At 52.5% G+C, this 23,511-nt stretch overlaps 1 protein-coding gene across 5 annotated transcripts in view; it reads right to left on the reverse strand.

The window, feature by feature from the left end:
• Window positions 1-23,511, reverse strand: part of HDLBP (high density lipoprotein binding protein) — a 68,655-nt gene that overhangs the window by 3,776 nt on the left and 41,368 nt on the right. For all 5 annotated transcript variants that reach the window (XM_077869573.1, XM_077869574.1, XM_077869577.1 and 2 more), the window contains 18 exons: window positions 18,978-19,184; window positions 18,674-18,889; window positions 18,150-18,356; window positions 17,873-17,980; window positions 16,549-16,653; window positions 16,144-16,222; window positions 12,931-13,070; window positions 11,275-11,379; window positions 11,034-11,147; window positions 10,107-10,193; window positions 9,836-9,967; window positions 7,239-7,457; window positions 4,550-4,771; window positions 4,250-4,468; window positions 3,406-3,544; window positions 1,742-1,896; window positions 587-691; window positions 300-434 (listed from right to left, as the gene is read on the reverse strand). In XM_077869573.1, coding sequence (XP_077725699.1) covers window positions 300-434; window positions 587-691; window positions 1,742-1,896; window positions 3,406-3,544; window positions 4,250-4,468; window positions 4,550-4,771; window positions 7,239-7,457; window positions 9,836-9,967; window positions 10,107-10,193; window positions 11,034-11,147; window positions 11,275-11,379; window positions 12,931-13,070; window positions 16,144-16,222; window positions 16,549-16,653; window positions 17,873-17,980; window positions 18,150-18,356; window positions 18,674-18,889; window positions 18,978-19,184 — 2,694 coding nt within the window. The remainder of the gene's footprint in view (window positions 1-299; window positions 435-586; window positions 692-1,741; window positions 1,897-3,405; window positions 3,545-4,249; window positions 4,469-4,549; window positions 4,772-7,238; window positions 7,458-9,835; window positions 9,968-10,106; window positions 10,194-11,033; window positions 11,148-11,274; window positions 11,380-12,930; window positions 13,071-16,143; window positions 16,223-16,548; window positions 16,654-17,872; window positions 17,981-18,149; window positions 18,357-18,673; window positions 18,890-18,977; window positions 19,185-23,511) is intronic.

Here is a 23,511-nt window from a genome sequence, read left to right on the forward strand (position 1 = left end):
ACCTTACCTTTCCTGTGCGGTTGGAGGCACCACAACATGGCACGTTTACTTTGGGAAAAAAAGCGCTAATTAAGAGGAAATCTAACTCTGCTGCGGTTACACGGAAGAGGAAAGTGCCACGCCCGTAACACTGCGTCTGAAGAAAAGCTCCCCTGACAGCAAGGCCTCTGGACGCAAACCGTGGCAGGCTGGCCAGGTGTGCCTCCTGCCACCCGGCTGTGGCGTGACCAGGGTGCTGGTGGGGCTCGGGCTGAGGGCCACGGCTCTGGAGGACGCCCCTGCGGCCGACGGACACCCACCCGGTCTTCCTGCTCGGCCTGCAGCTCCTTCACGCGCTCCAGCAACCCAGCCTTGGCCCGGTCCAAATTGGCGGCGAGGCCGGTGATGGCGATGATGTCGGACTGCAGTTCCGGCGCCGGCACGTGGATGTTCACCTACACGGAGACAGGGGCAGACCTGATGCAGACAGGGTCCCGCGAGAAGAAAGGGGGGCACCGTGCTGCGGCGCTAAGAGCAGGAACAGGGCACACGGCCAAGGGCGCCAGCTGCCAGCGGGGCTCCAAGGAAGAGCCGCAAACTGCCGTACCTCGAACTCGTCCATCATCTTTCGGATCCCGCTCCCCTTCTGCCCAATGATGTACCGGTGAAGGTCAAAGGGCACCTCCACTTCGATGGTGACAGGAACCAGCGCCTGCAGGGAAGACGGTCAGGGGCAGGCCTGAAAGCAAGCTCGGAGCACAGCGACCCCGTGAGAATTACAGAGAGCTTCCTGGAACCTTCCCTGCTGTTCACCTAGGCTCAGGACGCCCCCCAGGTTTTAACTCAAGGAAAACAGAAGAAAAGAGCATGGAACGCGGGGCTCCCTGGGTGGCTCACTTGGTTAACATCGGACTCGATTTCGGCTCAGGTCTCGATCTCGGTCCTGGGATCGAGTCCCGCAGCAGGCTCCACACTTGCGGGGTCGGCTTGGGGTTCTCTCTCCCCCTCTGCCTCCCCCACCCCCGATCCTAGATAAGCTCTCTCTCAAACAAATGAAAAACCCCATGGAATCCATTATGTAAGATTAATGCCAACAGAGCAAACTTTCAGACCATCGCCCCAAGCCTCTGCTCTTAAACGTGGCAGGCCATAGCCAGAAACAGAACAAACCAAACCCAAGAAGCACAGAGCACCCCGAGGCCCAGGGTGGGAACAGGGGGCTCACACACTGAAGCTGGCCCGGACTCCCGGGCTCACTGACGGCAAGGACAGCCTGTGGCCAAGCCAGGTGGGCTGCAGGGACGACAGCAGGGGACACCGGCTCCCCTGTTCTGCCTCCGCTCCGGCCCCACTGCTTCCCGCCCCCCACCCACCCTTCACTTCCACAGTCCCGTTTAACCATCACTTGACACCCGAGATTATTTTGCTCCTCCGTCCACCACACATAAGCACGATCTTCCACACCGAGGTCCTGTAACACTTAAAACAGTGCCCAACAGGTAAGTGGCACTCAGGTAAGCACTTGCTCATCCTCACAAGCCTGAGCCAGATTGGGGTCACAACGCTATGGAAAAGGGAACCGAGGCTGGAGACCACACTCCCCCCTGCTGTCACCGAAACCTGTCAGTTCCGTGCCAGTCCACACCCCCTGGGGTGGGTGGCGGGCGCTATGCCCCCCAGAGTGCGAGCCCAGGTGCTCAGGGCAGCATCAGCGCACAAGGTCCAGGCCCATGCCTCCACGAGGGCAGCAGGCCGCACCCACCTCAAGGGCTTCCTTGGCGGCCTCACACTTTTCTTTCCGGCCAGAGATGATGATGATGTCACACCTCCTAGGGGAGCCGGGGTCGGCCTCTTTGGCATCCCTCCCGTCTCCGGCATCGTCACCGTTCTCCTGGACTGGCGGCTCGACGCTGTGAACTGGGGAGATTGGGGGGGGGGGCCAGCTCAAGGTGCTGACTCGGCACGCTCAATGCCAACACCTGTGGAGCACCCGCCACATGCTGGCAGGTGGGGGAGGGAAGACCCGAATGCCCAGGCTACCTGGGAGGCTGGCACAGGGGAAGTGTGCTGCATGGTGGCCAGTGTGTCTGCAGGGCACAGAGACTACAGACCAAGCCCCAGGGTTGGGACACGGCTGCACAGAGGGGCCTGTGACACAGGCTGGGAGGGAAGAGGGGAGCCTCTGGTGCCAGGAAGCGAGAGGGCAAGCCTCGAGAGAGAAGGGACATGAAATGGGCCGCCGCGGCCGGCTGGTGGGGACCAGTGTGCACCTGAACACAAAAGCAAGGTTCAGGAACAAGAGCGAGCAAGCAAGAGAGGATGGCCTAAGCCATCGGTCCTGCACGCGGCTGGGGGAGGGTCGGGCTCTGCAGACACATTCCAGACAGAATTTCAAACCAACAGAATTCGCGAACAGGATCACATGCGGTCAGATCGGATTCTGAGGCATGTGCCAGTTCTCCCAAACAAGGGTTAAAAGTACACGCAAATGGGGCAGCCCGGGTGGCTTTGGCGCCACCTTCGGCCCAGGGCGTGATCCTGGAGACCCGGGATCGAGTCCCTCGTCGGGCTCCCTGCATGGAGCCTGCTTCTCCCTCTGCCTGTGTGTGTCTCTGCCTCTCTCTGTGTCTCTCGTGAATAAATAAAAAAACTTAAAAAAAAAAAAAAAAAAAAAAGTACACGCAAATGACTCAGAGCGAGTGACCGTGTGAAGGGTGTACGGGGAGAGAACACAGTCTGGATACTGAGATCTCTACCCTATGCGATATCCTTCATACCTACCCAAGAGCATCTGTACTCAGGGGAACAGAGGAGCTTCTATGGCCACGACAAGCTCCGGAGAGGACGGAGCACGTGGAGTGGACCCAGGAGGCCGCATGGTCACCAACTGGACTGCACACGTCAACAGTGACCGGCCAACAAAGTGGGAGACGGCGCTCAGAACGTCGCCTCGGGACTGCCTACCACCCCACCCCGTCTCTGGGGCACACAGAACCAAGCCAACGCTGGGGCCGATGGGGCTGCCTGCCTCACAAGGCACGAGGCCTGCCAAGGAGGGATGCAGGGGGACAGGCAGCTGCAGCAGAAGCAGCACATCACACACGTTACTCGGGACCTGTGGGAAAACTCAGAACCAAACTCAAGGCGGTGGCTGAGTGGGGGGTCGGGGGTGGGGGGCGGGTTCGCTGTCTCTGGGGCCACAGGTGCTTTGCCCTCCTTTTGCCTGGTCACTAGCTGCGAGCCTGTGGACACCGGAAGGGCACCCATCGCCCTGCAGGAGCTGATAGAGCCCACCCCTTAGAGAACCTGTGGAACAAGTCCTGCGCAGCTCACCGCACTGCAGCACAGGGCAGGACGCAGCCCCAGGCGGGGCTCAGGCACACACCTGCTTCCCCACTCAGCACAGAGCTCACCGCTGGGACCCACCTGGGTTCTCCTCTCTGTCTGGGAACTTAATCTGAACATTATAGTCCCGAGTAATCTGCTGGATTCTGGAACCTTTGGGGCCCATGACAGAGCGATGAAACTTCTGGGGTATGGCACATTCTATGGTCACCTGGGCTTCCTGGGGGTGGGGTGGGGTGGGGTGGGCACAGCAAGAAAGGAAAAAATAAAGGCAAAGGTTAATGGCTGAGGGCCAGTCACATCTGCACCCACTCAGTCCTCTACAGACACCTCCAGTGCTCCAGAACGACAGGGTGGACCGAGGAGGGGCGCGGGGCAGGACCCAACGGGGAGGCCTCTTGGTGCCATGTCGTTCAGAGACTAAGGAAGTACTGAGAACTGTCGGCAAATGGCAGCAAGGCTGGCCGCCACCCAGAGTGCGAGTACAGCCCTTTCCTGTCTCTGGACACAGAGCCCCCCGGCACACATCACCGTTGGGTGCCGCCCCTCAAGGGTGGCTACGTGGGCCGGTGACCTGACTGCTGTGGCTGTGACTCCACGAGGAGGCGCTGGGCCTGACGGTCGGGAAAGTACGTCTAAGGCCACAGCAAGGGGGCGCCAGGAGAGGGAAGCTCCCTCAGGGCTGATGTAGAAAACCCCAAACAGGTGGGTTCACTGACAGGCCCGCCCCCTCCATCTCCCTTCTTCCCTTGCAGGGAGAGACTGGTTCCTCGTGCAGATTGGATTCCATCATGTGTTTTAAAAAGCTGCTGTTCAGGGGCAGTAGACGGAGGCCAGAGGCTGAGAACCGAAGAGCCCCAGCCACTCCCTCTGTTTGCCCCTGGGTGTTGAGGCCGAGAGCCCCGCCACCCTCCCAGACACCTACCAGGTCCTCGATGATCTCCTGGATGCGCTTCTTGGCCGCCTCCACACAGTCCTTGGCACCCTTGAGGGTGACTTTATCGCTCTGTGTGCCAGAGCGCGGGAAGCTCACCATCACCCCACCATACTCTTCGGCGATCTCCCGCAAGACCTGGCCTCTCCGGATGACGAAATGGCGGTGGTGCTTGGGGTCCACTAGCATGCAGTCTTCCACCACGTTGTCCTATGGCATCGAGGGCAGGGAGAGTAAGGGACCCGCCGACCCTGCCTGAGGACCGTCACAGCACGGCTCCACGGGCCTTACCAGGTTCTGAATGAGGGCCTCCAGCTCCTTCTGGGCCTCCCTGACAGCGTCCTCCTTCCCTATGATGGTGATGAGGTCCTGGTCCTTGTCCTCGGCCGTCGGGAATATGATGCGGGCTCCAGTGTTGTCACGTACCTTGCGGATCTTGCCGCCCCCTTTGCCAATGAGGAACTTGTGGTATTCTGGCTTCGCGCGGATGTCAACGGTGAAGCTCTTGGTTTGCTGTGGAGACCAACCCCGGGTACACCGGCCTGATGCTACCTGCCTGGTACACTGAGCAGGTGAATACGGAGGCCCAGACAACAACGGCCTCACCGAAACCCAGACGGGAAGTAAAGCCCCCTCTGCCGTCCAGAGACACCGAGATGGCTCAGAGCTTGTGCACGCAGAGCCCAGGCCGGCCACCACCCGCAGCGGTCCAGCCCTCACAGGCCACTCCCGTCCACAGGGAGGACCGGCGAGTGCAGCCTCGGGGTGCTGGGGAGAGGGGACGCATCTGCACAGTGGCTAAGCCCACGGCACTCCGGCTCCTCCCCGAGTCCAGCCCTTCCACTGCTCGTGCTGCAGCGTAGCCCAAGGCCAGCCGTGCAGAGACGCAAGGCAGCCAAGGCCCTCATCTGACACCAAAAGGCCAAGGCTCAGCAAAGGCCCTGACAGGACACCCTTTGAGGATGCCAGCTCCTCCGGCAGATTCAGCAGGAAGAGCACATGCGCCTCCAGGCGGACTCAGACCCACACGACACCCTTTCCTCTCCTTCCTTGTGTCCTGCAACCTGGCCCACGAGCATGAGGAAACACAAAGGAAAAGAAAAGAGTGTCTGCAGCATGCTCAACAGTAATAAACAAATGAATTTTGTTATCTTTCAAATGCCGCTTTTCCAAACACCCTCGAGAAAATCGACTCATCTTCAGACACAGACACTGGCAAACAGCAGCGTGTTAAAAAGTTAATGAACGGGGCAGCCCGGGTGGCTCAGCGGTTTAGCGCCGCCTTCAGCCCAAGGGGCCTGATCCTGGAGGTCCCTGCATGGAGCCTGCTTCTCCCTCTGCCTGTGTCTCTGCCTCTATCCTTCTGTGTGTCTCTCATGAATAAATAAAAATCTAAAGAAAATTTAAAAAATAAATAAAAAGTTAACGAGCTAGGTCAGCCCAGCCCATCAACATGATGAAGGACAGCACACTTAAACCAAGTGGGGTCATCCCAGAAACACAAGTTTGCTTAAGTGTTAAACAAACAAAAAACACTTAAAAAAAAATCTAATACATATGCTTAAAAAAACGGAAACCAGGTTATCGTGTGGACAGATACAGAGAAGCTCCTACAAAGTCCCACCCCCGTTCCCACAGGAGCTCTCAGCAAACTTGTGGCAGAAGAGGAAACTTCCTCAACCTGACGGAGACCCACAGCTCACTTCCCACTCAAGTGAGGGACTGAGCACTTTCCCCCAAGTTCACCAACGAGGCACGGCTGTCCCCTCTCCCTGCTGCTACTCCACCGTGCCAGAGGCCCAGGCAACACAGTAAGGCCACACCTGCAGGCATACGGGTCAGCAAGAGAAACATCAGCTGTCTAATCAGAGAAGATATATTTTACTCAGAAAACTCACAAGAATCTACCAAAAAAAGTTACTGGAACTGAAAAGTGACTGGGTTACTGAACTTTAACCCAGATGCGTAAGACAAGGCCGATATAAAAAAGTCGAACGTGTTTCTACATGCTATAGAAACCGGAAATTAAAGTGAATGACAAAGTACCATTCAGGACAGCGATGGAATGCAAAACTGAGGATTTAAATCAAACAAAATATGAATGAGACCCTCATGCTAGAAAACTACAAAACCCCTATGAAAAATCAAAGACTTAAACTTGAAGAACGCAGACTGGAAAACCTTGAATTCTTGAGCTGTCGACTCTCCCCAGTCTGATCTTTAGATGCAACACAGTCCCAGCCGAAATCAAGCAGGACCACCACCACCCCCGCCCCCGAAACCGTGAAGCTGGCTCCCAATCCGCACAGAAAGGCAAAGATGTACAAGAGCCAGAGCACGAAGCTGAAGGGCTCTGCCAGCCATCCCCTCCCTGTGCCGTTTCGGGGACACAGCAGAGTCCAGAAACAGACCCACACGTGGGTCCTGACAAGGAGGCAAAGGTGATTCCATGCAGAATTTTAGGGGGTGATGGCCAAAACACTGCCACTGCAGGGATGGTCACGTGAGTTTGTGTATGCTTACCAACGTCAGGTGTATATGCCAAGGAAAGGGAGGTTTTAGCGTCTATAAACCATACTTTAAAAAAAAAACAAGGGCGCCTAGGTGGCTCAGTTGTTTAAGCGTCTGTCTTCAGCTCAGGCCATTATCTCTGGGGCCTGGGATCGAGTCCCACATTGGACTCCCTGCTCGGGGGGGGGGGGGGGTGGGGGAGAGACTGAGCCTGCCCCTCCCTCTCCCCTTGCTTGTGAGCTCTCACTCGCTCTCATATACGTTAACAAAACAAAACCCCGTAAGCCAAACCAGTTTTCCCTATCACATTAGGTAGGCATTCGACCTGCCAAGGCCCTCTGTTCTGCAGCAGCAAAATCAAAGACACACAAAGGTATCTGAAGCAATTTCCTGACCTGCCACCAAGACAAGGCAAGGATTTCTAACAAGGGACAGACACAGCGTCACCGCCCCCAGGCGTGAGGCTCACCTTTTCCTCGGCCAGGTGCAGGAGCTGCTTCTTGGCCTTCTCCACGTCCGAGGCGGGGCCCCTGATGACAACTGTGTCACTTCCCGAGCCCTCCACAGGGAAGTGAATGTGCACCCCGCCGCACTCCTCCATGATGGAGCGGATCAAGCGGCCCTTCGTGCCGATGAGGGAGTTATGCAGCTTGGCAGGAATCGAGACCTCCAGCTCAGCTATGTTGGCCTGAAAGGACACAGTCTGTGAGGTGTGGGACACGGGATGGCACGCCCATGCAGAGGGGCCTGGAGCCCTTGTGGGCACGTGTGTGGGTGGACGTGAGCTGGGGGCACAAGCGGTTCACACCACATACAAGGAAAGTCTCCAGGTCCCACCAGGGAGCAGCTTCACTTTTTTAGTCCTCTCAGTGCCCAAGGAGACACCACCCAGATGCCCACGGATCGTGAGCCTCTCCTATTAAAACCCTGCCTCCATTAAGGTGAAACAACAGGGAGCAAATTTACCCTCCACAAGAACCAGGGGTGTTGACACCGGGGACAGGAAGCAAGCAAGGGGACCCGACGGCCTGGCGAGACCAGGCTGGCAGAAGCCCCGGGAGTGGAAGACTGCTCCCAGGCTGACCTGTGCGTGGGATGGGAAGAGCCCGGCGTCACGTGAGAAGGGACCGCAGGGCACAGCACCATCAACACTGAGCCATTGGGAGCAGGAGGGCCTCAGCTTGGGGGTGGGCAGGGATGCTCAAAACCAGGCACTGCTGTGACCCCCACACCTCACGTGTCTTAAGAGCGAGCCCGAAAAGGAGCAAAGTATCTCAAAGGCACAGTCTCACTGGAAGACGGTCTAGCACTTCGTTACAAAGCTAAACACACTGTGACTGCATGACCCCACTTACTACTTTATACTGAGTGCAAGCAGCCAGTGTGAAGCAGCGACACGCTGTGGGGCCTGGAGGCTGGGGATGCAGACAGAGAGACTTGGGTGATGAAGGGGACGTGCGGGGCTGAGGGCACAGGTCTTGCAGCCTCTCAGGCTGCCCTGCAACCAGCACAGTCACTTGGAGACAGGGTCTAGGGGGAGGATAGACACTAGAAACCCTAATACGATCACTACAATAAAAGCCACATCCAATAAGCCACAAAAGGAGATAAAAGGAATAAGATTATCGTTTTAAATCCTAAAGCAGGCAGAAAAAGAGAGCAAAGTAGATGGAACAAATAGAAAACAAATGCAAGACGGTGCACCAAAACCCAGCTCCATAAAACTACCACGTCAAGGTGACCAGTGGGTCGGGGAGGTGTTTACATGTACGTTTTCTGTTTGAGGAGATGAGAACGTGCTGGAGATGACGGTGACAGTCACACAACAGTGAACGCATTTGATGCCCCTCGGTGTACACTAAGGTGGTAAATTTTGTTACATTTTCCACAGTTCTAAAAGCTAAAAACTGACATCTAACCACACTTACTACATATATGTAGCGAAACATGTACCGCATAACACATGATACGAAGAATTACTAATGTAATTAAATGCAAACGCCTCTATTTAAAAGGCAGAGACTGGGGTGCCTGGGTAGCTCAGTAGGTTAAGGTCTCAGTGTTGATTTTGGCTCAGGTCATGATCTTAGGGTCATGAGATCAAGCCCTGCGTAGGGCATTGTGTTCAGCAGAGTCGGCTTGTCCCTTTCTCACTGCTCCTCCTCCCGCTAATAAATAAGGTCTTTAAAAAGCAGAAATTATCAGATTGAATAAAAAAAGCAAGATGCCTAAAAGAAACCTACTTTAATGAAAAGAAGTGTATCTCAGAACAAAGACCACTACCAGAAGTAGAAAAAGGTAATTTTATAATGACGTAAGTTATCTATATCAGGAACATGAAAGACCTCACCACAGTGAAAGCACAATCTGGGGAGTATTATGAAAAATTCTATGCTAAAAACCTTGACATCGTAAGTAAAAATCTCTTGAAAGAAAACCTGTAAGTCTTAGGCGAAAAGCAACGTGATATGTTCACATAGGGACCTATCACCCAGCGACGAAACAAAACAGTACAGACACACAAGACAACACAGACGCATCCCAACACTTCTCCAGGTGAAAGCACCTAGAGCTCTGAGAGCAAACACCACGATTTCTTCTGTACAACGATGTAGGCAGCTGGACCTAATCCCCCGTGGCAGAAAGCAGACGAAGGACTGGACAGGCAGAGGGGGGCCAGGGGCGGGCAGGACAGAGGGAGGTACCGAAGGGGCAGGAGGCCATCTCCGGGTGGGGGATGTGCTCACTAGCTGGACTACGGAGAGCCCATGGAGGTACAACATCTGTCAAAACTCGTCCAGCTGTACACGTTAGTAAACAAGCAGTTCCTTGCACATTAATTTTTCAAAAATTGAAAAGAAATTTACTGTTCTGCCTCGCGGAGCAGATGACTTCCAAGCACCCACGTGCAGTGCTACTGGTCAGGCCTGGTAGTGAGCACCGCCACGGGCCTGGCACTGCCGTGGGGAGAGCTGGCCTCCCCCACCCCGCTTGCCCAAACCCCAGGCTATCAACCTCGGGGGCTGGGGAGCCCGGTGCGTGCCCGGTCACCCAACACCCCATTACCAGGTCTTTTTGGATGGACAGGATGCGGCTCCGGGCGGCCTCACAGTTGGCCCGCTTGCCTGTGATGATAATGGTCTCTGAATTGCTGTTCTCAGCTGGAAGGTCAATCTTAGTGTTGCTTTCTTCCCGAATCTACAAGGAGACGGAGAAACATGAGAAGCGGCTTCCCAGCTGAGACACTTGGGAGCCCAGGGCTGGAAAGTAAGGCTCCCCTCCTGCGATGCTGAGCCAGAATGGCACAGGGCGAGGGGAGCCAGGATTCAGGGGTCACCTTCTTAATGTTTGCGCCTCCTTTCCCAATGATGTTCTTGTGAAATTGTTTGAAGATCGGAACAGAAATTGAATAGCTATTTTCCACCTTACAAACAAAAGAGGTGACACAATTAGCCATCATGCTGGTCAGCAAAGTGTCCCTTCATCCGGAAGGGAGTATGACAGGACTCGCTATTACAACACACACGCTTGTCTCCCACTAGGACCTCTGACCTTCCCACGGGAGGACAGCTTACCCGACAACTAGCTAACCTGGTGGGCTGCTGTCGACTGACGCAAAGCCACCTTTATAAAAAGTGGCTCCCAATGGAACTTGCCACCGGCTCAACGCAAGCTCCGTAACCCAGAAGCAGTGGGTTAGAACGTGCCAGTGCCCACCTGACATCTGGGTAGGAGGGAGTCCTGGCCACCATGCTGAGACAAGTGAGCCCACTACACGCATCGAGGTGGCACACAGACCCCGCCGCTCTGGGGCAGTTGTGAGCTCGGCCCGAGCCCCACGAGAAACCACAGAAGCATGAGCCCATCTGCAGCCTTCTCATCCATAACCACCCTCAGCACTTTCCAAACTGCTTGTTCCCATCCCAGCTTCTTAAGAAGGTAACAAATCAACGAATGGCTCTCCACACTGCCTATGCAAATCCCCCTCCTGACAGGATGGGACAATTTATCCAGATGGCTGAAGAGCCCTCGAGGAAACAAGGAACCTGGCACCCCGCTTTAATTCCACGGCACACTCAAGTCCTAACAGTTTCTGCCAGTCTAAACACCTGGGGTAAAGAGGGATGGCACCACTACGTCGACGGCAGACCACTGCAGTGCCCCAGGGTGCTCCCTGCAGCAGGGGTTCTGATGGGACACGAGCCCCATGCCTCTCTGCCACCGGTAACGCCATCACAACAGAGGATGGAAAACATCCCCCTACCAGATCTGCCACCATCTTCTGCATGTATTTTGTGCATTTTTCCACCTCATTCTTGGGCCCTCTGAGTTGAACAATATCACTTTTTTGTGCTGGGTCTGGAAAGTTGATGATAACCTGCAAAAAACCATCACAAATTCAACTTCGGTTACTGGTAACGACTAGATTCCAAAATCCTGAATCTCTCCAAGTGCCAATTAATCCCCTCTAGAGGGCCTGAAGAATTCCACCGGGAGATCTTTACCTCTGGGAATTTGTCACGAATTTCACGGATCCGTTCACCCTTCTGCCCAATGATTGTGCGATGGAATCTCTGCTCAATGATCAGGTCCTTGGTGCGCTCGTTTTCCTAAAAACAAAATTCAAGTATATGACATTAGAGCGAGGGGCTCCCAGGAGCCCGGGGAGCCCGGGCAGCACAGCACTGCTCTGAAGCGTTCCCAGGAGTCACCGGCTAGTGGAGAGCACCCACTAGAGGACACCTGTTTCCCCAACAACACAGGCTGGGCGTTATTCTCCTGAATGAGGTGCAATTCAACAAGCATAGGACCGACTCTTCAACTGAAAGTGCTACAGCAAGTAGCCTTCATCACCCCAGCAGCTCACCTAGTGCTTCTGTGTTGACAAGAACAAGAGACCTTGAGACCTAACACTCACAGAACAGGCAGTGATCCTTGCTCCACACAGCGTGGTTCAGACCACTGCTCTGTATGGATACTTAAGAAAGACTAATTGAACACCGGGCACTAAACTTGCATGGTTCTCACCCTCCTCCAGGTCTCACTAAAATGTCACAAGACCTACAAAGGAATAAACAGACCTGGCATAAAGGAAAAAAACACTACAAGCCAACCATGTGAAAGGATTCAGGAGATCCTGGATTAGACTGGCACCAGGCAAAGAAAAAAAAAAAGACTGGCACCAGGCTGACAGAGCAATAAGGGCTCAGTAATTCAACATAGGTGCAGGACACTCCAGACCAAGGGGCTCTGGCCAGACAATGGAGGCCGGCCACCTGCGCTGGCCTGCAGCGGAGCACAGGGAAAAGCCTACGGTCAAAAGGGGGCCTTGGGACGCCTGGGTGGCTCAGCGGTTGGGCTTCGGCTCAGGGTGTGATCCTGGAATGCCTGGATCGAGTCCCACATTGGGTTCCCTGCAGGGAGCCTGCTTCTCCCTCTGCCTGTGTGTGTGTCTCTCTCGGCCTCTCATGGAGAAATAAATAAAATTAAAAAACAAACAAACAAGAAGGGGGCCTTGAGGAGCGGCTCCAGGCTTGGGCACCTGTGCCAGGTGGTGAAAAGGTGGCAGCAGACACAAGGGCCTCGCTCCTTGCCCCAAGAAGCACGTGCTTTGCCCTGCCCTGCCCGAGGCTTTCCTGATACTCTGCACAAGTCTACACTAAGCTACAGTCACTCGGGCAGCATGTAACTCCTCTGGATTCTGAAAGGCGCCCCTGAGACCCTTACATGCAGCCCAAGTAGAGAGTCACTGCTCGTGATCTGCGCCTGAGTCACACAATCACGAAAGGCACAGCAGTGTGGGCAGCTTAGCCCAGGGGAGTGGAGTGCTTCAGTCTGGCAGCGGGGGCAAGGCCCACCCATCTCCACCCCCAGAGCTGCAGACAACCACACAGCCGGGATTTTTAACCTTAGCTGCACATGGGAGTCTCCTGGGTACTTTTAAGAATTGGCATTTCAAGCATCACAGACTCGGGTTGGGCCAAGGCTGAACACCCCCCACCCTCCCTCCGTATAGCACCTGGGCCCCAGCGAGTTAGAGACGCTCCCGAGTGAGACCCATTCTTGAGAACCGGGGGTGAAAATAATGCTACTCCACAGATGCACCCAACAGAGAGAGGTACGCACGCTCCTTCCCGGCAGGACCCGGCCACACGTCTTACCATTCGAGAGGCGAGCTCCAGCAGCTCTCGCTTGGCCTGCTGCACACCCTGTGGGTCCCCCTCGATGCGAATCAGGTTGCTCTTCTCACTGTCAGGAGGGATGCGCACCGACACCTTGTACTGGTCTTTGATTCTGTTTACTGAAGAATATAAAAAGAAACACATTTTGGACTCAGTTTCTACTGTGTTCCACCACTGACTAACAACCTAGCAGAACAGGGCCGAACCCCAAACAACCCTACCAGTCACCCCACAAGCAGAGGGTGATTAGGCCTCCACAGCAAGACTTTTGATTCTCTCAAATGAGCTGCTTATGGTCTCCACCTGGATCAACCACACCAGTGTCACCCTGACATTATCCTGCGGCGGATGGTGAGGACCCCTCAGTGTGGGGGGCTTAGCTAGTCTGGGGTATGGTGGGGGCTTTAAAATACTTAAAAGATCACAGGTATTTCTTTCTTTTTTTTTTTACTTTGGAACTTTTACTCATGTACTGATCACCTGGGAAATAACACAACGTGTAGTTGACACATTTCAAAGAATTATTCACTGATACTACCTTTTTCATCAGTAGAGAAAGTATTAGAAAGCTTTTTAAAATTTGAATTCAATTAATTAACATACAGTACATTAATTTCAGAGCTAGAGGTCAGTGATTCATCGGTCTTATATGACACCCAAGTGCTCATCCCATCACATGCCCTCCTAATGCCCATCCCCCAGTGACCGTGTCCCCCCACCCCCTCCCTCCAGTGACCGTCAGTATGTTTCCTATGTAAGGGTCTCCCATGGTTTGCCTGTCTCTGATTTCGTCTTTATTTTTCCTCCCTTCCTCTATGCTCCTGTTTGGCTTCCTAAATTCCAAATAGGAGTGAGATCATGTAACTTTCTCTGACGTATGTCACTCAGCATGATGCCCTCCAGCAGTTCCATCCACGTTGAACCAAATGGTGGGTATTCATCCTTTCTAATGGCTCAGTGATATTCCATCATATATAAACCACATCTCCTTTATCCCTTCAACTGCTGAGGGACATCGTGGCTCCTTCCACTGTGTGGCTATTCTGGACATTGCTGCTATGAACATGGGGGTGCAGGTGTCCTGGCGTTTCACTGCATCTGTATCTTTGGGGTAAATCCCCAGCAGTGCAATTGGGTCATAGCGTAGCTCTATTTTCAACTCTTTGAGGAACTTCTGCACACTGTTCTCCAGAATGGTTGCACCAGCTTGCGTTCCCACCCACAGTATAAGGAGGATCCCCTTTCTCTGCAGCCTCCCTAACACTTGTTTCCCGTCTTAGTTTTAGCCATTCTCACTCGTGTGAGGTGGTATTTCACGGTGGTTCTGATGTGTATTTCCCTGATGCCCAGTGATGTGGAGCATTGTTTCGTGTGTCTGTTGGCCATGTGCAGGTCTGCTTTGGAGAAATGTCTGTTCATGTCTTCTGCCCATTTCTTGACTGGATTGTTTGGTTTTTGGGTGTTGAGTTTGGTCAGTTCTGTGAAGATCTTGGATACCAGCCCTTTATCAAAGATGTGTCATTTGCAAATATCTTCTCCTGTTCCGCAGGCTGCCTCTGGGTTTTGTCCACAGTTTCCGTTGCTGCAGAAGCTTTTTGCCTTAATGAAGTCCCAATAGTTCATTTTTGCCTTTGTTTCCCTTGTCTTTGGAGATGTGTCTAGCAAGAAGTTGCTGTGGCTGAGGTCAGAGAGGTGCCTGCCTATGTTTTCCTCTAGGATTTTGATGGTTTCCTGTTGTGTATGCGTCAGAAAGTGTCATTCTTCTGCATGTGACTGAATTCTCCCAACACCATTTGTTGAAGAGACCGTTTTTTTTCCACTAGATGTTCTTTCCTGTCGAGTTGACAATAGAGTTGAGGGCCTATTTCTGGGTTCTCTATTCTGTTCCACTGATAAAGATCCCAGGTGTTTCTAATGTGGCAACAAGTTTGGGAACCGAACCACTATTCCCAAGTCACAAAACTACTCTCAAAAACCAAAAGTAAAACCAGTGAAAATCACAAGGCTTTACATTAACTTTACATTTACTTAACTCCACGGAGACCATACTGCTGCCTAGAGAAAGTCCACTATCAGCCCAGATCCAAATCAAGTACTTCACCGTCTTTGCAAAACAAGAGGAATGAGAAACCCCTTTTCTGCCACTTTTGGACAGAGCCCAGGGTCTGTGGTTAGAGAACCATTCCCCACTCCCTGGAGAGGCCTCATCCCAGGAAATAAGGGAAGCACTCTGCCCAAGATCTGCCGGGGTCGCCGAGGAGAGTCATGAGCACATGCAGAGACAGCCAAAGCCAAGGAGTCAGAAGCGAGCAGGAGACTTCAGATCATGAAGGAAAGGGGGGTGGAACCAGAAAACAGATCTATTCTAAACCCCCACACTCCTAGGGAGCAGACACCAGAAATGAACTTCAGAACCACACTTCCTTATGGTCTTTTAGGAAGACACCGTCCAGTTAATTAAGACAAAAACAAAAGCAAGCTACAGTGCGTGCAAGGAAGCACCGCCAGCAGCTTCTGTGGACTCTCACTACCATAGGGTAAAGCAGCCAGGAACTCAAGACTGACACCAAATACAGCAGAGCTGACAAGCTTACACTTACTACGAACAATCACAGGACTAAGTTAGGCAAAAACCAAAGAGGGCCCAGTCACAGGGCATTCTGTGTAGACAGCTGGGTTCCCTGCCCCCCGGACGGATGCAGGCTGGGAGGTGTGCTATCCTCTCACCTACCTCCCGCTGCAGCTGAGACAGCGGACAGGGAGTGCACCGTGGCGTGCAGGCTGGCCTCACAGGCAAGCAGGGCCCTGGGTGTGTCTCAGATAATGCTCTCAACCTGGGCAGAGCACTCACTCAGCACGCTTCCAGCAAACCACTCTCACACTCCTGGTCTGACAGGGCTCACCGGGGACGCAGTGTTCCCAAGTGCCCCCAAGGAACCCTCCTGTGCACCGAGAGACACGCCCGTGAGCCTGGACCTTTCCTCCTCCTGGGGGAGCCCCGCCAGGGGGGCGTGATTCCAGAAGGACAGCAAAACTAGGGATGTCGCCCCACCAGGCTCAGGGGCGCCTTCACTGTGGCCTCTGACCAGGCCGGTCAAGGTTGCCTCCAGACCAAACAGAGCCCGAGGGGCAGATGAGGACACCCAGTCAGAAACCATGAGCCTTTCTCCCACCACGGTCACCCTCACTCACTGTTGGCCCCGCTCTTCCCGATGAGGTGTCTGTGGAACTTGTGGTCCACGTTGATCTCTACATAGTCCATCCGGTTGATCTGCAAGGAGAGAACACAATGTGTCCACAGACAAGCTCTTGAGGCCACACCAAAGCCTGCAACCTGGCAGCTGTTGCCCCTTTTGTCACTTAACTGGCAGTCTCTGTTCCAAGACAATCATTCTGGCCCCATTGGAAGATCCTTCTCTAAAACAAAACCTCCTATACCTATGACTCTTCCGACTTTGCCCACTTGAACGGTTTCACAACTCATGATTCATTCCTGGGGGGGGGGGGGGGGGGGGGGTTCGTCCCCAGGCCAAGCAATGACAACCTGGATATGTCCCTACTGCACCAGCACCCAGGACGTGCAAAGGGGCACCTTACCAAGTCTTTGACCATGGCTTCGATCTGTTCCTGAGCCACGTTTACATCCTCTGTGGGACCTTCCAGGGTGATCTTGTCCTCACCCTCTGTGAACTCAATGTGAACCTACCACACCAAAATAAGGGAAGAGACAGTCAAGACAGCATGGCACGGGGCAGTGCCCTCCAAGAACCATGCGTGCTTTGCTGAGGCAGCGGCCAATCCCCCCTGCTTCATACAAATGCATGTCCACAGACCCGCAGAAAGCTGAAGAGGGCAGCTGGGGGGGGGGGACACCTGTTATTCGGGTACTAAATATTACGGTCTAATCTTCTTCTGTTCACTAGCTATGGGAACTGTGAAATCCTCCATGATGTGCCACAGAATAAAACCGCATCAACACCAACTGTCATCCCCATTCCCTGTACCACTTCCACTATTATGGGGCCTTTTTTTTTTTTTTTTAAGAAAGAGAGAGAAAGAGTGTGCAAGCACATGCACCCCATTAGGGGGATGGGCAGAGGGGGAGGGAGAAGACCCCACCCTGGGTACAGTCTGAAGCGGGGCTCGATCCCATGACCCTGAGACCTGAGCTGAAATCAAAGGTCTGACCGGCAATCAACAAGTGGTTCATGAACCACTCAGGCGCCCCCTGGGGCCACTCTTCTTTGCTTGCAAAACAAATGAGACAAGGATCAGGGATGGAATTTTAATCTGCGTACAGCTAGCTGCCCAAAGGTGGTCCATGGGCAAGGCCAGCCCTGTCCTCATTTATAACACACCAGGCAAGACAGTGACATGGGACAAGGGTGGTAGGGAGAGTGGCCCCATGAAGCCACTGCATGTGCGAGCACCAGGGCTCGGAGCCCAGGAAAGCAGAAGGACTAAGAAGTCACTTGGAAACCAAGTGTGAGTAGGAGGACAGTCCAGCGGACGTGTCCTCTGGCCAGCCATCCCACACATGTTCACTGGGAGCTGCAGTGGTTGCTGGAAAACTGGGAGGGCATCAAGGACGGAGGTGGAAAGCATCAAGAGGCCGTAACTCCAAGCTTCACACGAGCTGCGCACCCGTAACTAGCAGGAAGTTACCCTGCCCTAACAGACAATGGGGACGAGTGCTAGGGTAGTCACGAAACCCAACAACACACACACTCTCTGGTTAAAAAGGTTGAAAGAACGGCAGAGGTAGTTTTAGGAATTCATCTTCATCTTCCTCAGCCCACTGTGGAAACCGTGACACACACACACAACGTGTCACGCCCAGGCCACGCCCAGAACAGAAACCTCAGAAACGTGATGACAAAAGCAAGAAGGACTCAGCAACTAATTCCCGATGCCTCCTCACCTTGGGCATCTGCTGAGTGATTTTGGCCAGGTTCTGCCCTTTCTTGCCAATGATGAATCGGTGAAGCCAGGAAGGAGCAGAGACGGAGGACACTGTAAAACTGTTGGCCTAGGAAACGAGGAAGCAGAAGGTAGGGCTGCGCGGTCGCGGTTGTGTGCGTGTGTCCCCCAGAGCTGGGCCGCCCGCTAGGACCCCGAGGTGCGTGAGCGCTCCCAGAAGGGCAAGTAAGGAGTCCGGCCCTTCACGCAGAGCTGGGACCCACTCCTGGAGCAGTTACCTTGGCATAGACTTCAGTCAGGGCCTGCCCTAGCTTTTCAGGCTCGCCTCGCAGTATCACAGTCTCCGAGATGCTATCTGAGGGTGGGATCTCCACCGAAACTCCTGTTCTTTCCAGGATCTCCTGTAACGAATTGCCTTTGGGCCCGATGACATACTTGTGCTGGGATTTCTTCACCTCCACAGCGATGGTGGTGGTCTTCTTTTTCTAAGTAAGAGCACGATAAGGGCATTAGAGGGAAGGGCCCATGAGGACCAAAAGGGGAGGGAACAGGATGCAGAGCCCTCGACCGCACCTCTGAGCCCCACAAAGTGAAGAAGGGGAAGAGCTCATGTGCAGAAACTCCTCTGATCAAGAAGGACTGGGTTTCTCCTCCTAAGAATCACCTCAGAATTTAGTCATGCCCAGATAAAGATGGCAGCTTCCAAGAGGTGAAGACCCCCGAGTCCCCTCCATACCTCAAAGAACGAGGTTCAGACCCCACAGCCCGCCAGAGTGAGCTATGCTCTCTTCCCCATCGTTACCTTCTCCTCATAAATCTTCTTGATGCGAGCCACAGCCTGAGCCAACTGCTCCTTCTCTCCAGTGAAGACGATTTCTGTCCGGTTGACGCTGGGCGGGGGGATGTTGATGCGCGTCCCTGTCTCCTGCATGATCTCGCCAACCAGTCGGTTATAAGGCCCGGCGATGAAAGGGTGGAATGCCTTCTCCACCTCCAGCCTCTCGACAGCACGTTTGTCCTGGAAAGGACAGGCCACAAGCATGAGGGCACGGCTGTGGGGCTGAGGCCGGCACACACACACACACCAAGCCCTCAGCTGGCCCCACCTGCTCAGCAGAGATGAGCAGGACCTCGTGGCGAGCTTTCTCGATGCCTTCCTTGGTGCCGGTGATCCGGATCTGATTGCTGGCGTCATCTGGGCGCGGGATCTGGATTTTGGTTGCAGTTTTCAGCTCTAGGTCTTGCAGCTTCTCTCCATTTTTGCCAATAACAAAGCGGTGGTGCTCTTTGGGAATGGCAACAGTCGCTGAGGCCTAAAACAGGTAAAGAACCAAAGATGGTAGCTGTCTTTGTAGGTTCTGAAAACATGTATTTCTCCACGACATTGTCTCTGGCTGAAAGGCTGTTCTTGCCTAGCCAACCTCAATCCATCCCTCAGAACAGTCTCAAGTTAAACATCATGTTCTTGGGGAAGCGTACCTTGACCCCCAGGCTAGAAAAGTTCAAGCGCGATACATTCAGATGGCCCCATGCGACCACCCTGAGCTTGTCGTAAGGATTTAGTGGTGATTATTTGTTCAACATCTTCTCAGCCCAGTAAGCCATCATGAGAACAGGAATATTCAAGAATGCGGTCTTGTTTTCCACTATGATGATTGCTAACACATCCTAGGACATGGCAGGAAAGCAGGTACATACTAATTTGTTTTTCGAGGCATAGGCTATTTTTTTTTTCCCAGAGGGAAGCCCGACATCCTGTAATAAACTCTTCTTCCTATCTCTTTCACAACCAGTTAAAATAGACAACTTATCTGAGGAGATACAATAGAAAGAATCCAAACCCTTAATCCAATGACAGTCCAATTGCTAGAAATCAAGTAACTTCCCAAAGTCACAGAGACTCCTAGTCTTCTTGACTGTGCAGAAAACAGCTGCCAAGAAGACTTTAAAAAAAAAAAAAAAGGCAAAGTGTTAGCACTCCCAACACCGGTAGAGCAGAGACTCGCAGACCAGCCAGGAATACAAGCTTATAGCCGCCTACTTAACATTCAAAACGAAAATGTTAAATTGTGTCATGGAAGCGATATAGAAGGTTCTCACTTCCCAACTAGTGTAGGAAAACAGGCCACCAACTCAAACACACTGATCAAATGTTTACTTCAAAAATGGTTCAGTATTCAGAAATCAATTTACATAATTCATATTGTGACATGTGAGAAAAAAAACCAAGCGACCACCTTCACAAAATTTAAATCCATTCACGATTAAAAACGTGCAAGAAAATACAAATGTTATTTACTTAATGTGACACAACATGCACCCAGCGCAGCCTGTACTCGGAGCTGTGCTCAAGTGGAGCACCTGCTGAGGCCCGACCCCCACGGGAGCCGAGCTGAGGAAGCAGAGGAGGCCCAAGTATTACCGGATAAGGAAGAGAGCAAAGGCCTGCACCCCCAGAAACCGACAACTTTCTAGAATTTTTGATGTCTGTAATGGGGAGAAGGAAATCAGAACCCAGCATCAACAGGTTTAACTCCTATTAACTATAACCAGTTAGCAGACGCAACGGGGAAGGATGGCCGTGCCCACGGATGCGGAGTGGGGGAGAGACAAAGCGACTGGACACGACCCAACAGAAAGGGTGGGATATGTGCATTAGAAACTACAAAACACTCCTTAAAAGATCTAATGCAATTCTGAGCAAAATGTAGATTATCAAGCTTGTGTGGCACAATGAAAAAGAGCAGGGCAGGAAAACCCTGGACTGTCGACGAGGGGTGGTGATAACTGTACTAGATAGAAATCCAAGACCATGACCATGAGGACAGAACACGAGTACAGAGGGGAAGGCCCCCGGGCTGGGACTGAAAATCCACACACACAACCAAGTTAATACGAAAATTTAGGACTTCAAAAAACCACACTCAAATCACTGGGGGAAAACTTTTATAACTGGTGTTGGCTACCTAACAGACATCTGGAGAAGATGAAAGTTGGTCTGCATGTTGCACTGCTCACAAGAAATCCCAAACTCAACCCCCTGCCCTTCCATGCACCAGAGAAAAGACTAGGTTTCTTACAACTCGGAAGTGAAACAAACTTTCCTAACAATAGCTCAAAAGAACAAAAGCGTAAGGACACCTAACTGCACTAGAATAAAAAGCCAAATAGCAAAACATACCCAAATCAAAAAACAAATGGTGAAGTGGGAAAGGTGGTTTGTAAGGCATGTAGGGTTTGAAGGCTCGACTATACCAAGCAAGGTGGACAACTCTAAAGTTGATAGATGAGGGCAAAGACAAGACACTGCAGAGACAACACGCACACAGCCCTCAGGTATTAATAAAGACACACTGAAGGACGCCTGGGGGGCTCAGTGGTTGAGCAGCTGCCTTCAGCTCAGGGCAGGATCCCAGGGTCCCCGAATCCAGTCCCGCATCGGGCTCCCCGCAGGGGGCCTGCGTCTCCCTCTGCCTGTGTCTCTGCATCTCTCTCTGTCTCTCTCAGGAATAAATAAATAAAAAAAGATACACTGAATACTGCTCATCTGAAAAAAACAAATTAAAAGTATACTCTGCTACTTTTCAGAGTGACAAAAAAGCCCAAGCCTCTGCTGGGTGCAGCAGGGCTCTGGGGGAGGCTCTCGGGAACACAAACAATGCCCAGCACCTGAGGGACAGGGCTCGCAGCTCCTACAGAATAACAATACGCGCTTGTCCTCTGGCCCAGCCACCTCACTGCTAGGAAATGGATCTTGAGACACACTTCGTGAAACAGGAAATCCCATATGCACAAGGTTTTTATTGAGACACAGTTTGTAACAGGAAAGTTGGGAAGACACCCAAATGCCCATCAACAGGAATGCCTGAATAAATTACAACACACCCACAGAGCATCTCGCAGCTGTACAAAGAAAGGAGCAGAGCCACTATTTGCTGATATGTAGACACCTCCAGAAAATATGCGGGAAAAGACAAGGTGCAGAAGAGGGTTTACTATGACAAGTCGTCTTGTACTTCTATTTTCAAATCTGAAGGAGGGAAGGGGTCCATCAAAGACTAAGAACAGCCAGTCAGCAAGGGAGGGAGGGAGGGACAGGGTGCAGAGGCTGTGTCTGACTGAACCTTATTATACTACTCTGTGTACCAACCTTGACTACAGCTCAAGATGAGAGCACAAATTCCTTCAAGCGATTTTAAAGCCCTCTCATCTTTCATCTTCATTAGAACTACCAGGATGAACTCCTGCAACTTCCTACTAAAAAGGCATGGAGTTCCTGGATGAACAGCTGCCATCAGATCTGTGGCCGCAGCTGGGCCGCTCGTCTCCAGGTTAGAGAGTAGGAAATGGTGGACATGAACGGTCACCCCATAAAGCCGCAGGGTACCAACCTGAAGGTGTCCCACTGTCCAAAGATGATGCAATTTCACCTTAACGACTAATAAACACATCCAAAGTTCATAACGACAAGGAGAAGATTCCCGGATCCCTACTGGACATGCCAGAGCGCCAATGCAGCTTGAACACTGACTAAGCAGCTGGCAGAGGGAAGTTCTTCCCAAGGACACCAACTAACGCAGGTGGAGAGCGGGGGTAGCAAGCCACATCCACACGGCGATGAATTTAGGCTGTCATCAGCGGGACAGGATACAACTGCTATGCCAAAGAACGAATGGGAACTTTATTAATGGATGGATTTGCTGAAGACTCCCAAGTCTAGTGATCCATCTTGGAATCAACAGCAGCTACACAGGACCACCCACAAGTTTTCTTGCCACATAAGTAAGCTGAACGTGAAGGAAACCAAGCCCCTGCATCTAACCACCAGTTTACAGGAAACAGTGATGGAGAGTGGGACAAAGCAAACACTTGCTTATCCTGAAAAATCAAAGGCATCAAGAACAGGAGAAGAGGGCCGTACTGAGGAATGAACGAGCATGGCAGGCAGGCCTGGTTCAGGTGCCGGTTTCAACAAGTCAACTCAGAAAGACACCTGCAGATAATGAGAGAAGCCCATTAAATAGACACGGGTGAATGGACATATTCAGAAATTACTATTAGTTTTAATAAGTTAATAGCCTAGTAGATTACATTAAGAGGGGGGCACACTGAGTTATTTATAAGCAAATAATGTATCTGGGACTTGCTTTAAAGTAATGGGGGCGGGGGCACTGGTTCAGATCTCCGGGCTCAGTGCTCAATCACTAAATACTCAAATATTCACCAACCAGTAAACAGCCCAAGTCTGAGAGCTTACTACACACCAGCCACAAAGTGAAGCAATCGACACACATTTTCAATTGCCTACACTTAATGAGTTCATTCCTGAAGCTAGTGGGGGTTAGGGACTGACTGTTCCAGGGCCCAGCACGTCCAAGTGAGAGAGGCTGGGCAGCACAGGGCCAATCCCCTCCTCTGTGCCGAGTCCCCGGCCCCTGCCCCACGGCACATCATCTTCTAGCCACCACATTCTGGAGCCAGCTCCCCGATGAGCTCACAGACCATCCGGGTCAGGTGGAGAGGACCCCTATTTCTTCTCTCATTTTATAAAAGATTATAGTTTTAAGTAGTCTCTATACCCAACATTGGGCTCAAACTTACAAGCAAGATCGAGACTTACACTCTACTGACTGAGCCAGC

This window comes from Canis aureus, chromosome 24, assembly GCF_053574225.1.
Source record: "Canis aureus isolate CA01 chromosome 24, VMU_Caureus_v.1.0, whole genome shotgun sequence".
In the NCBI taxonomy this organism is placed as follows: Eukaryota; Metazoa; Chordata; class Mammalia; order Carnivora; family Canidae; genus Canis; species Canis aureus.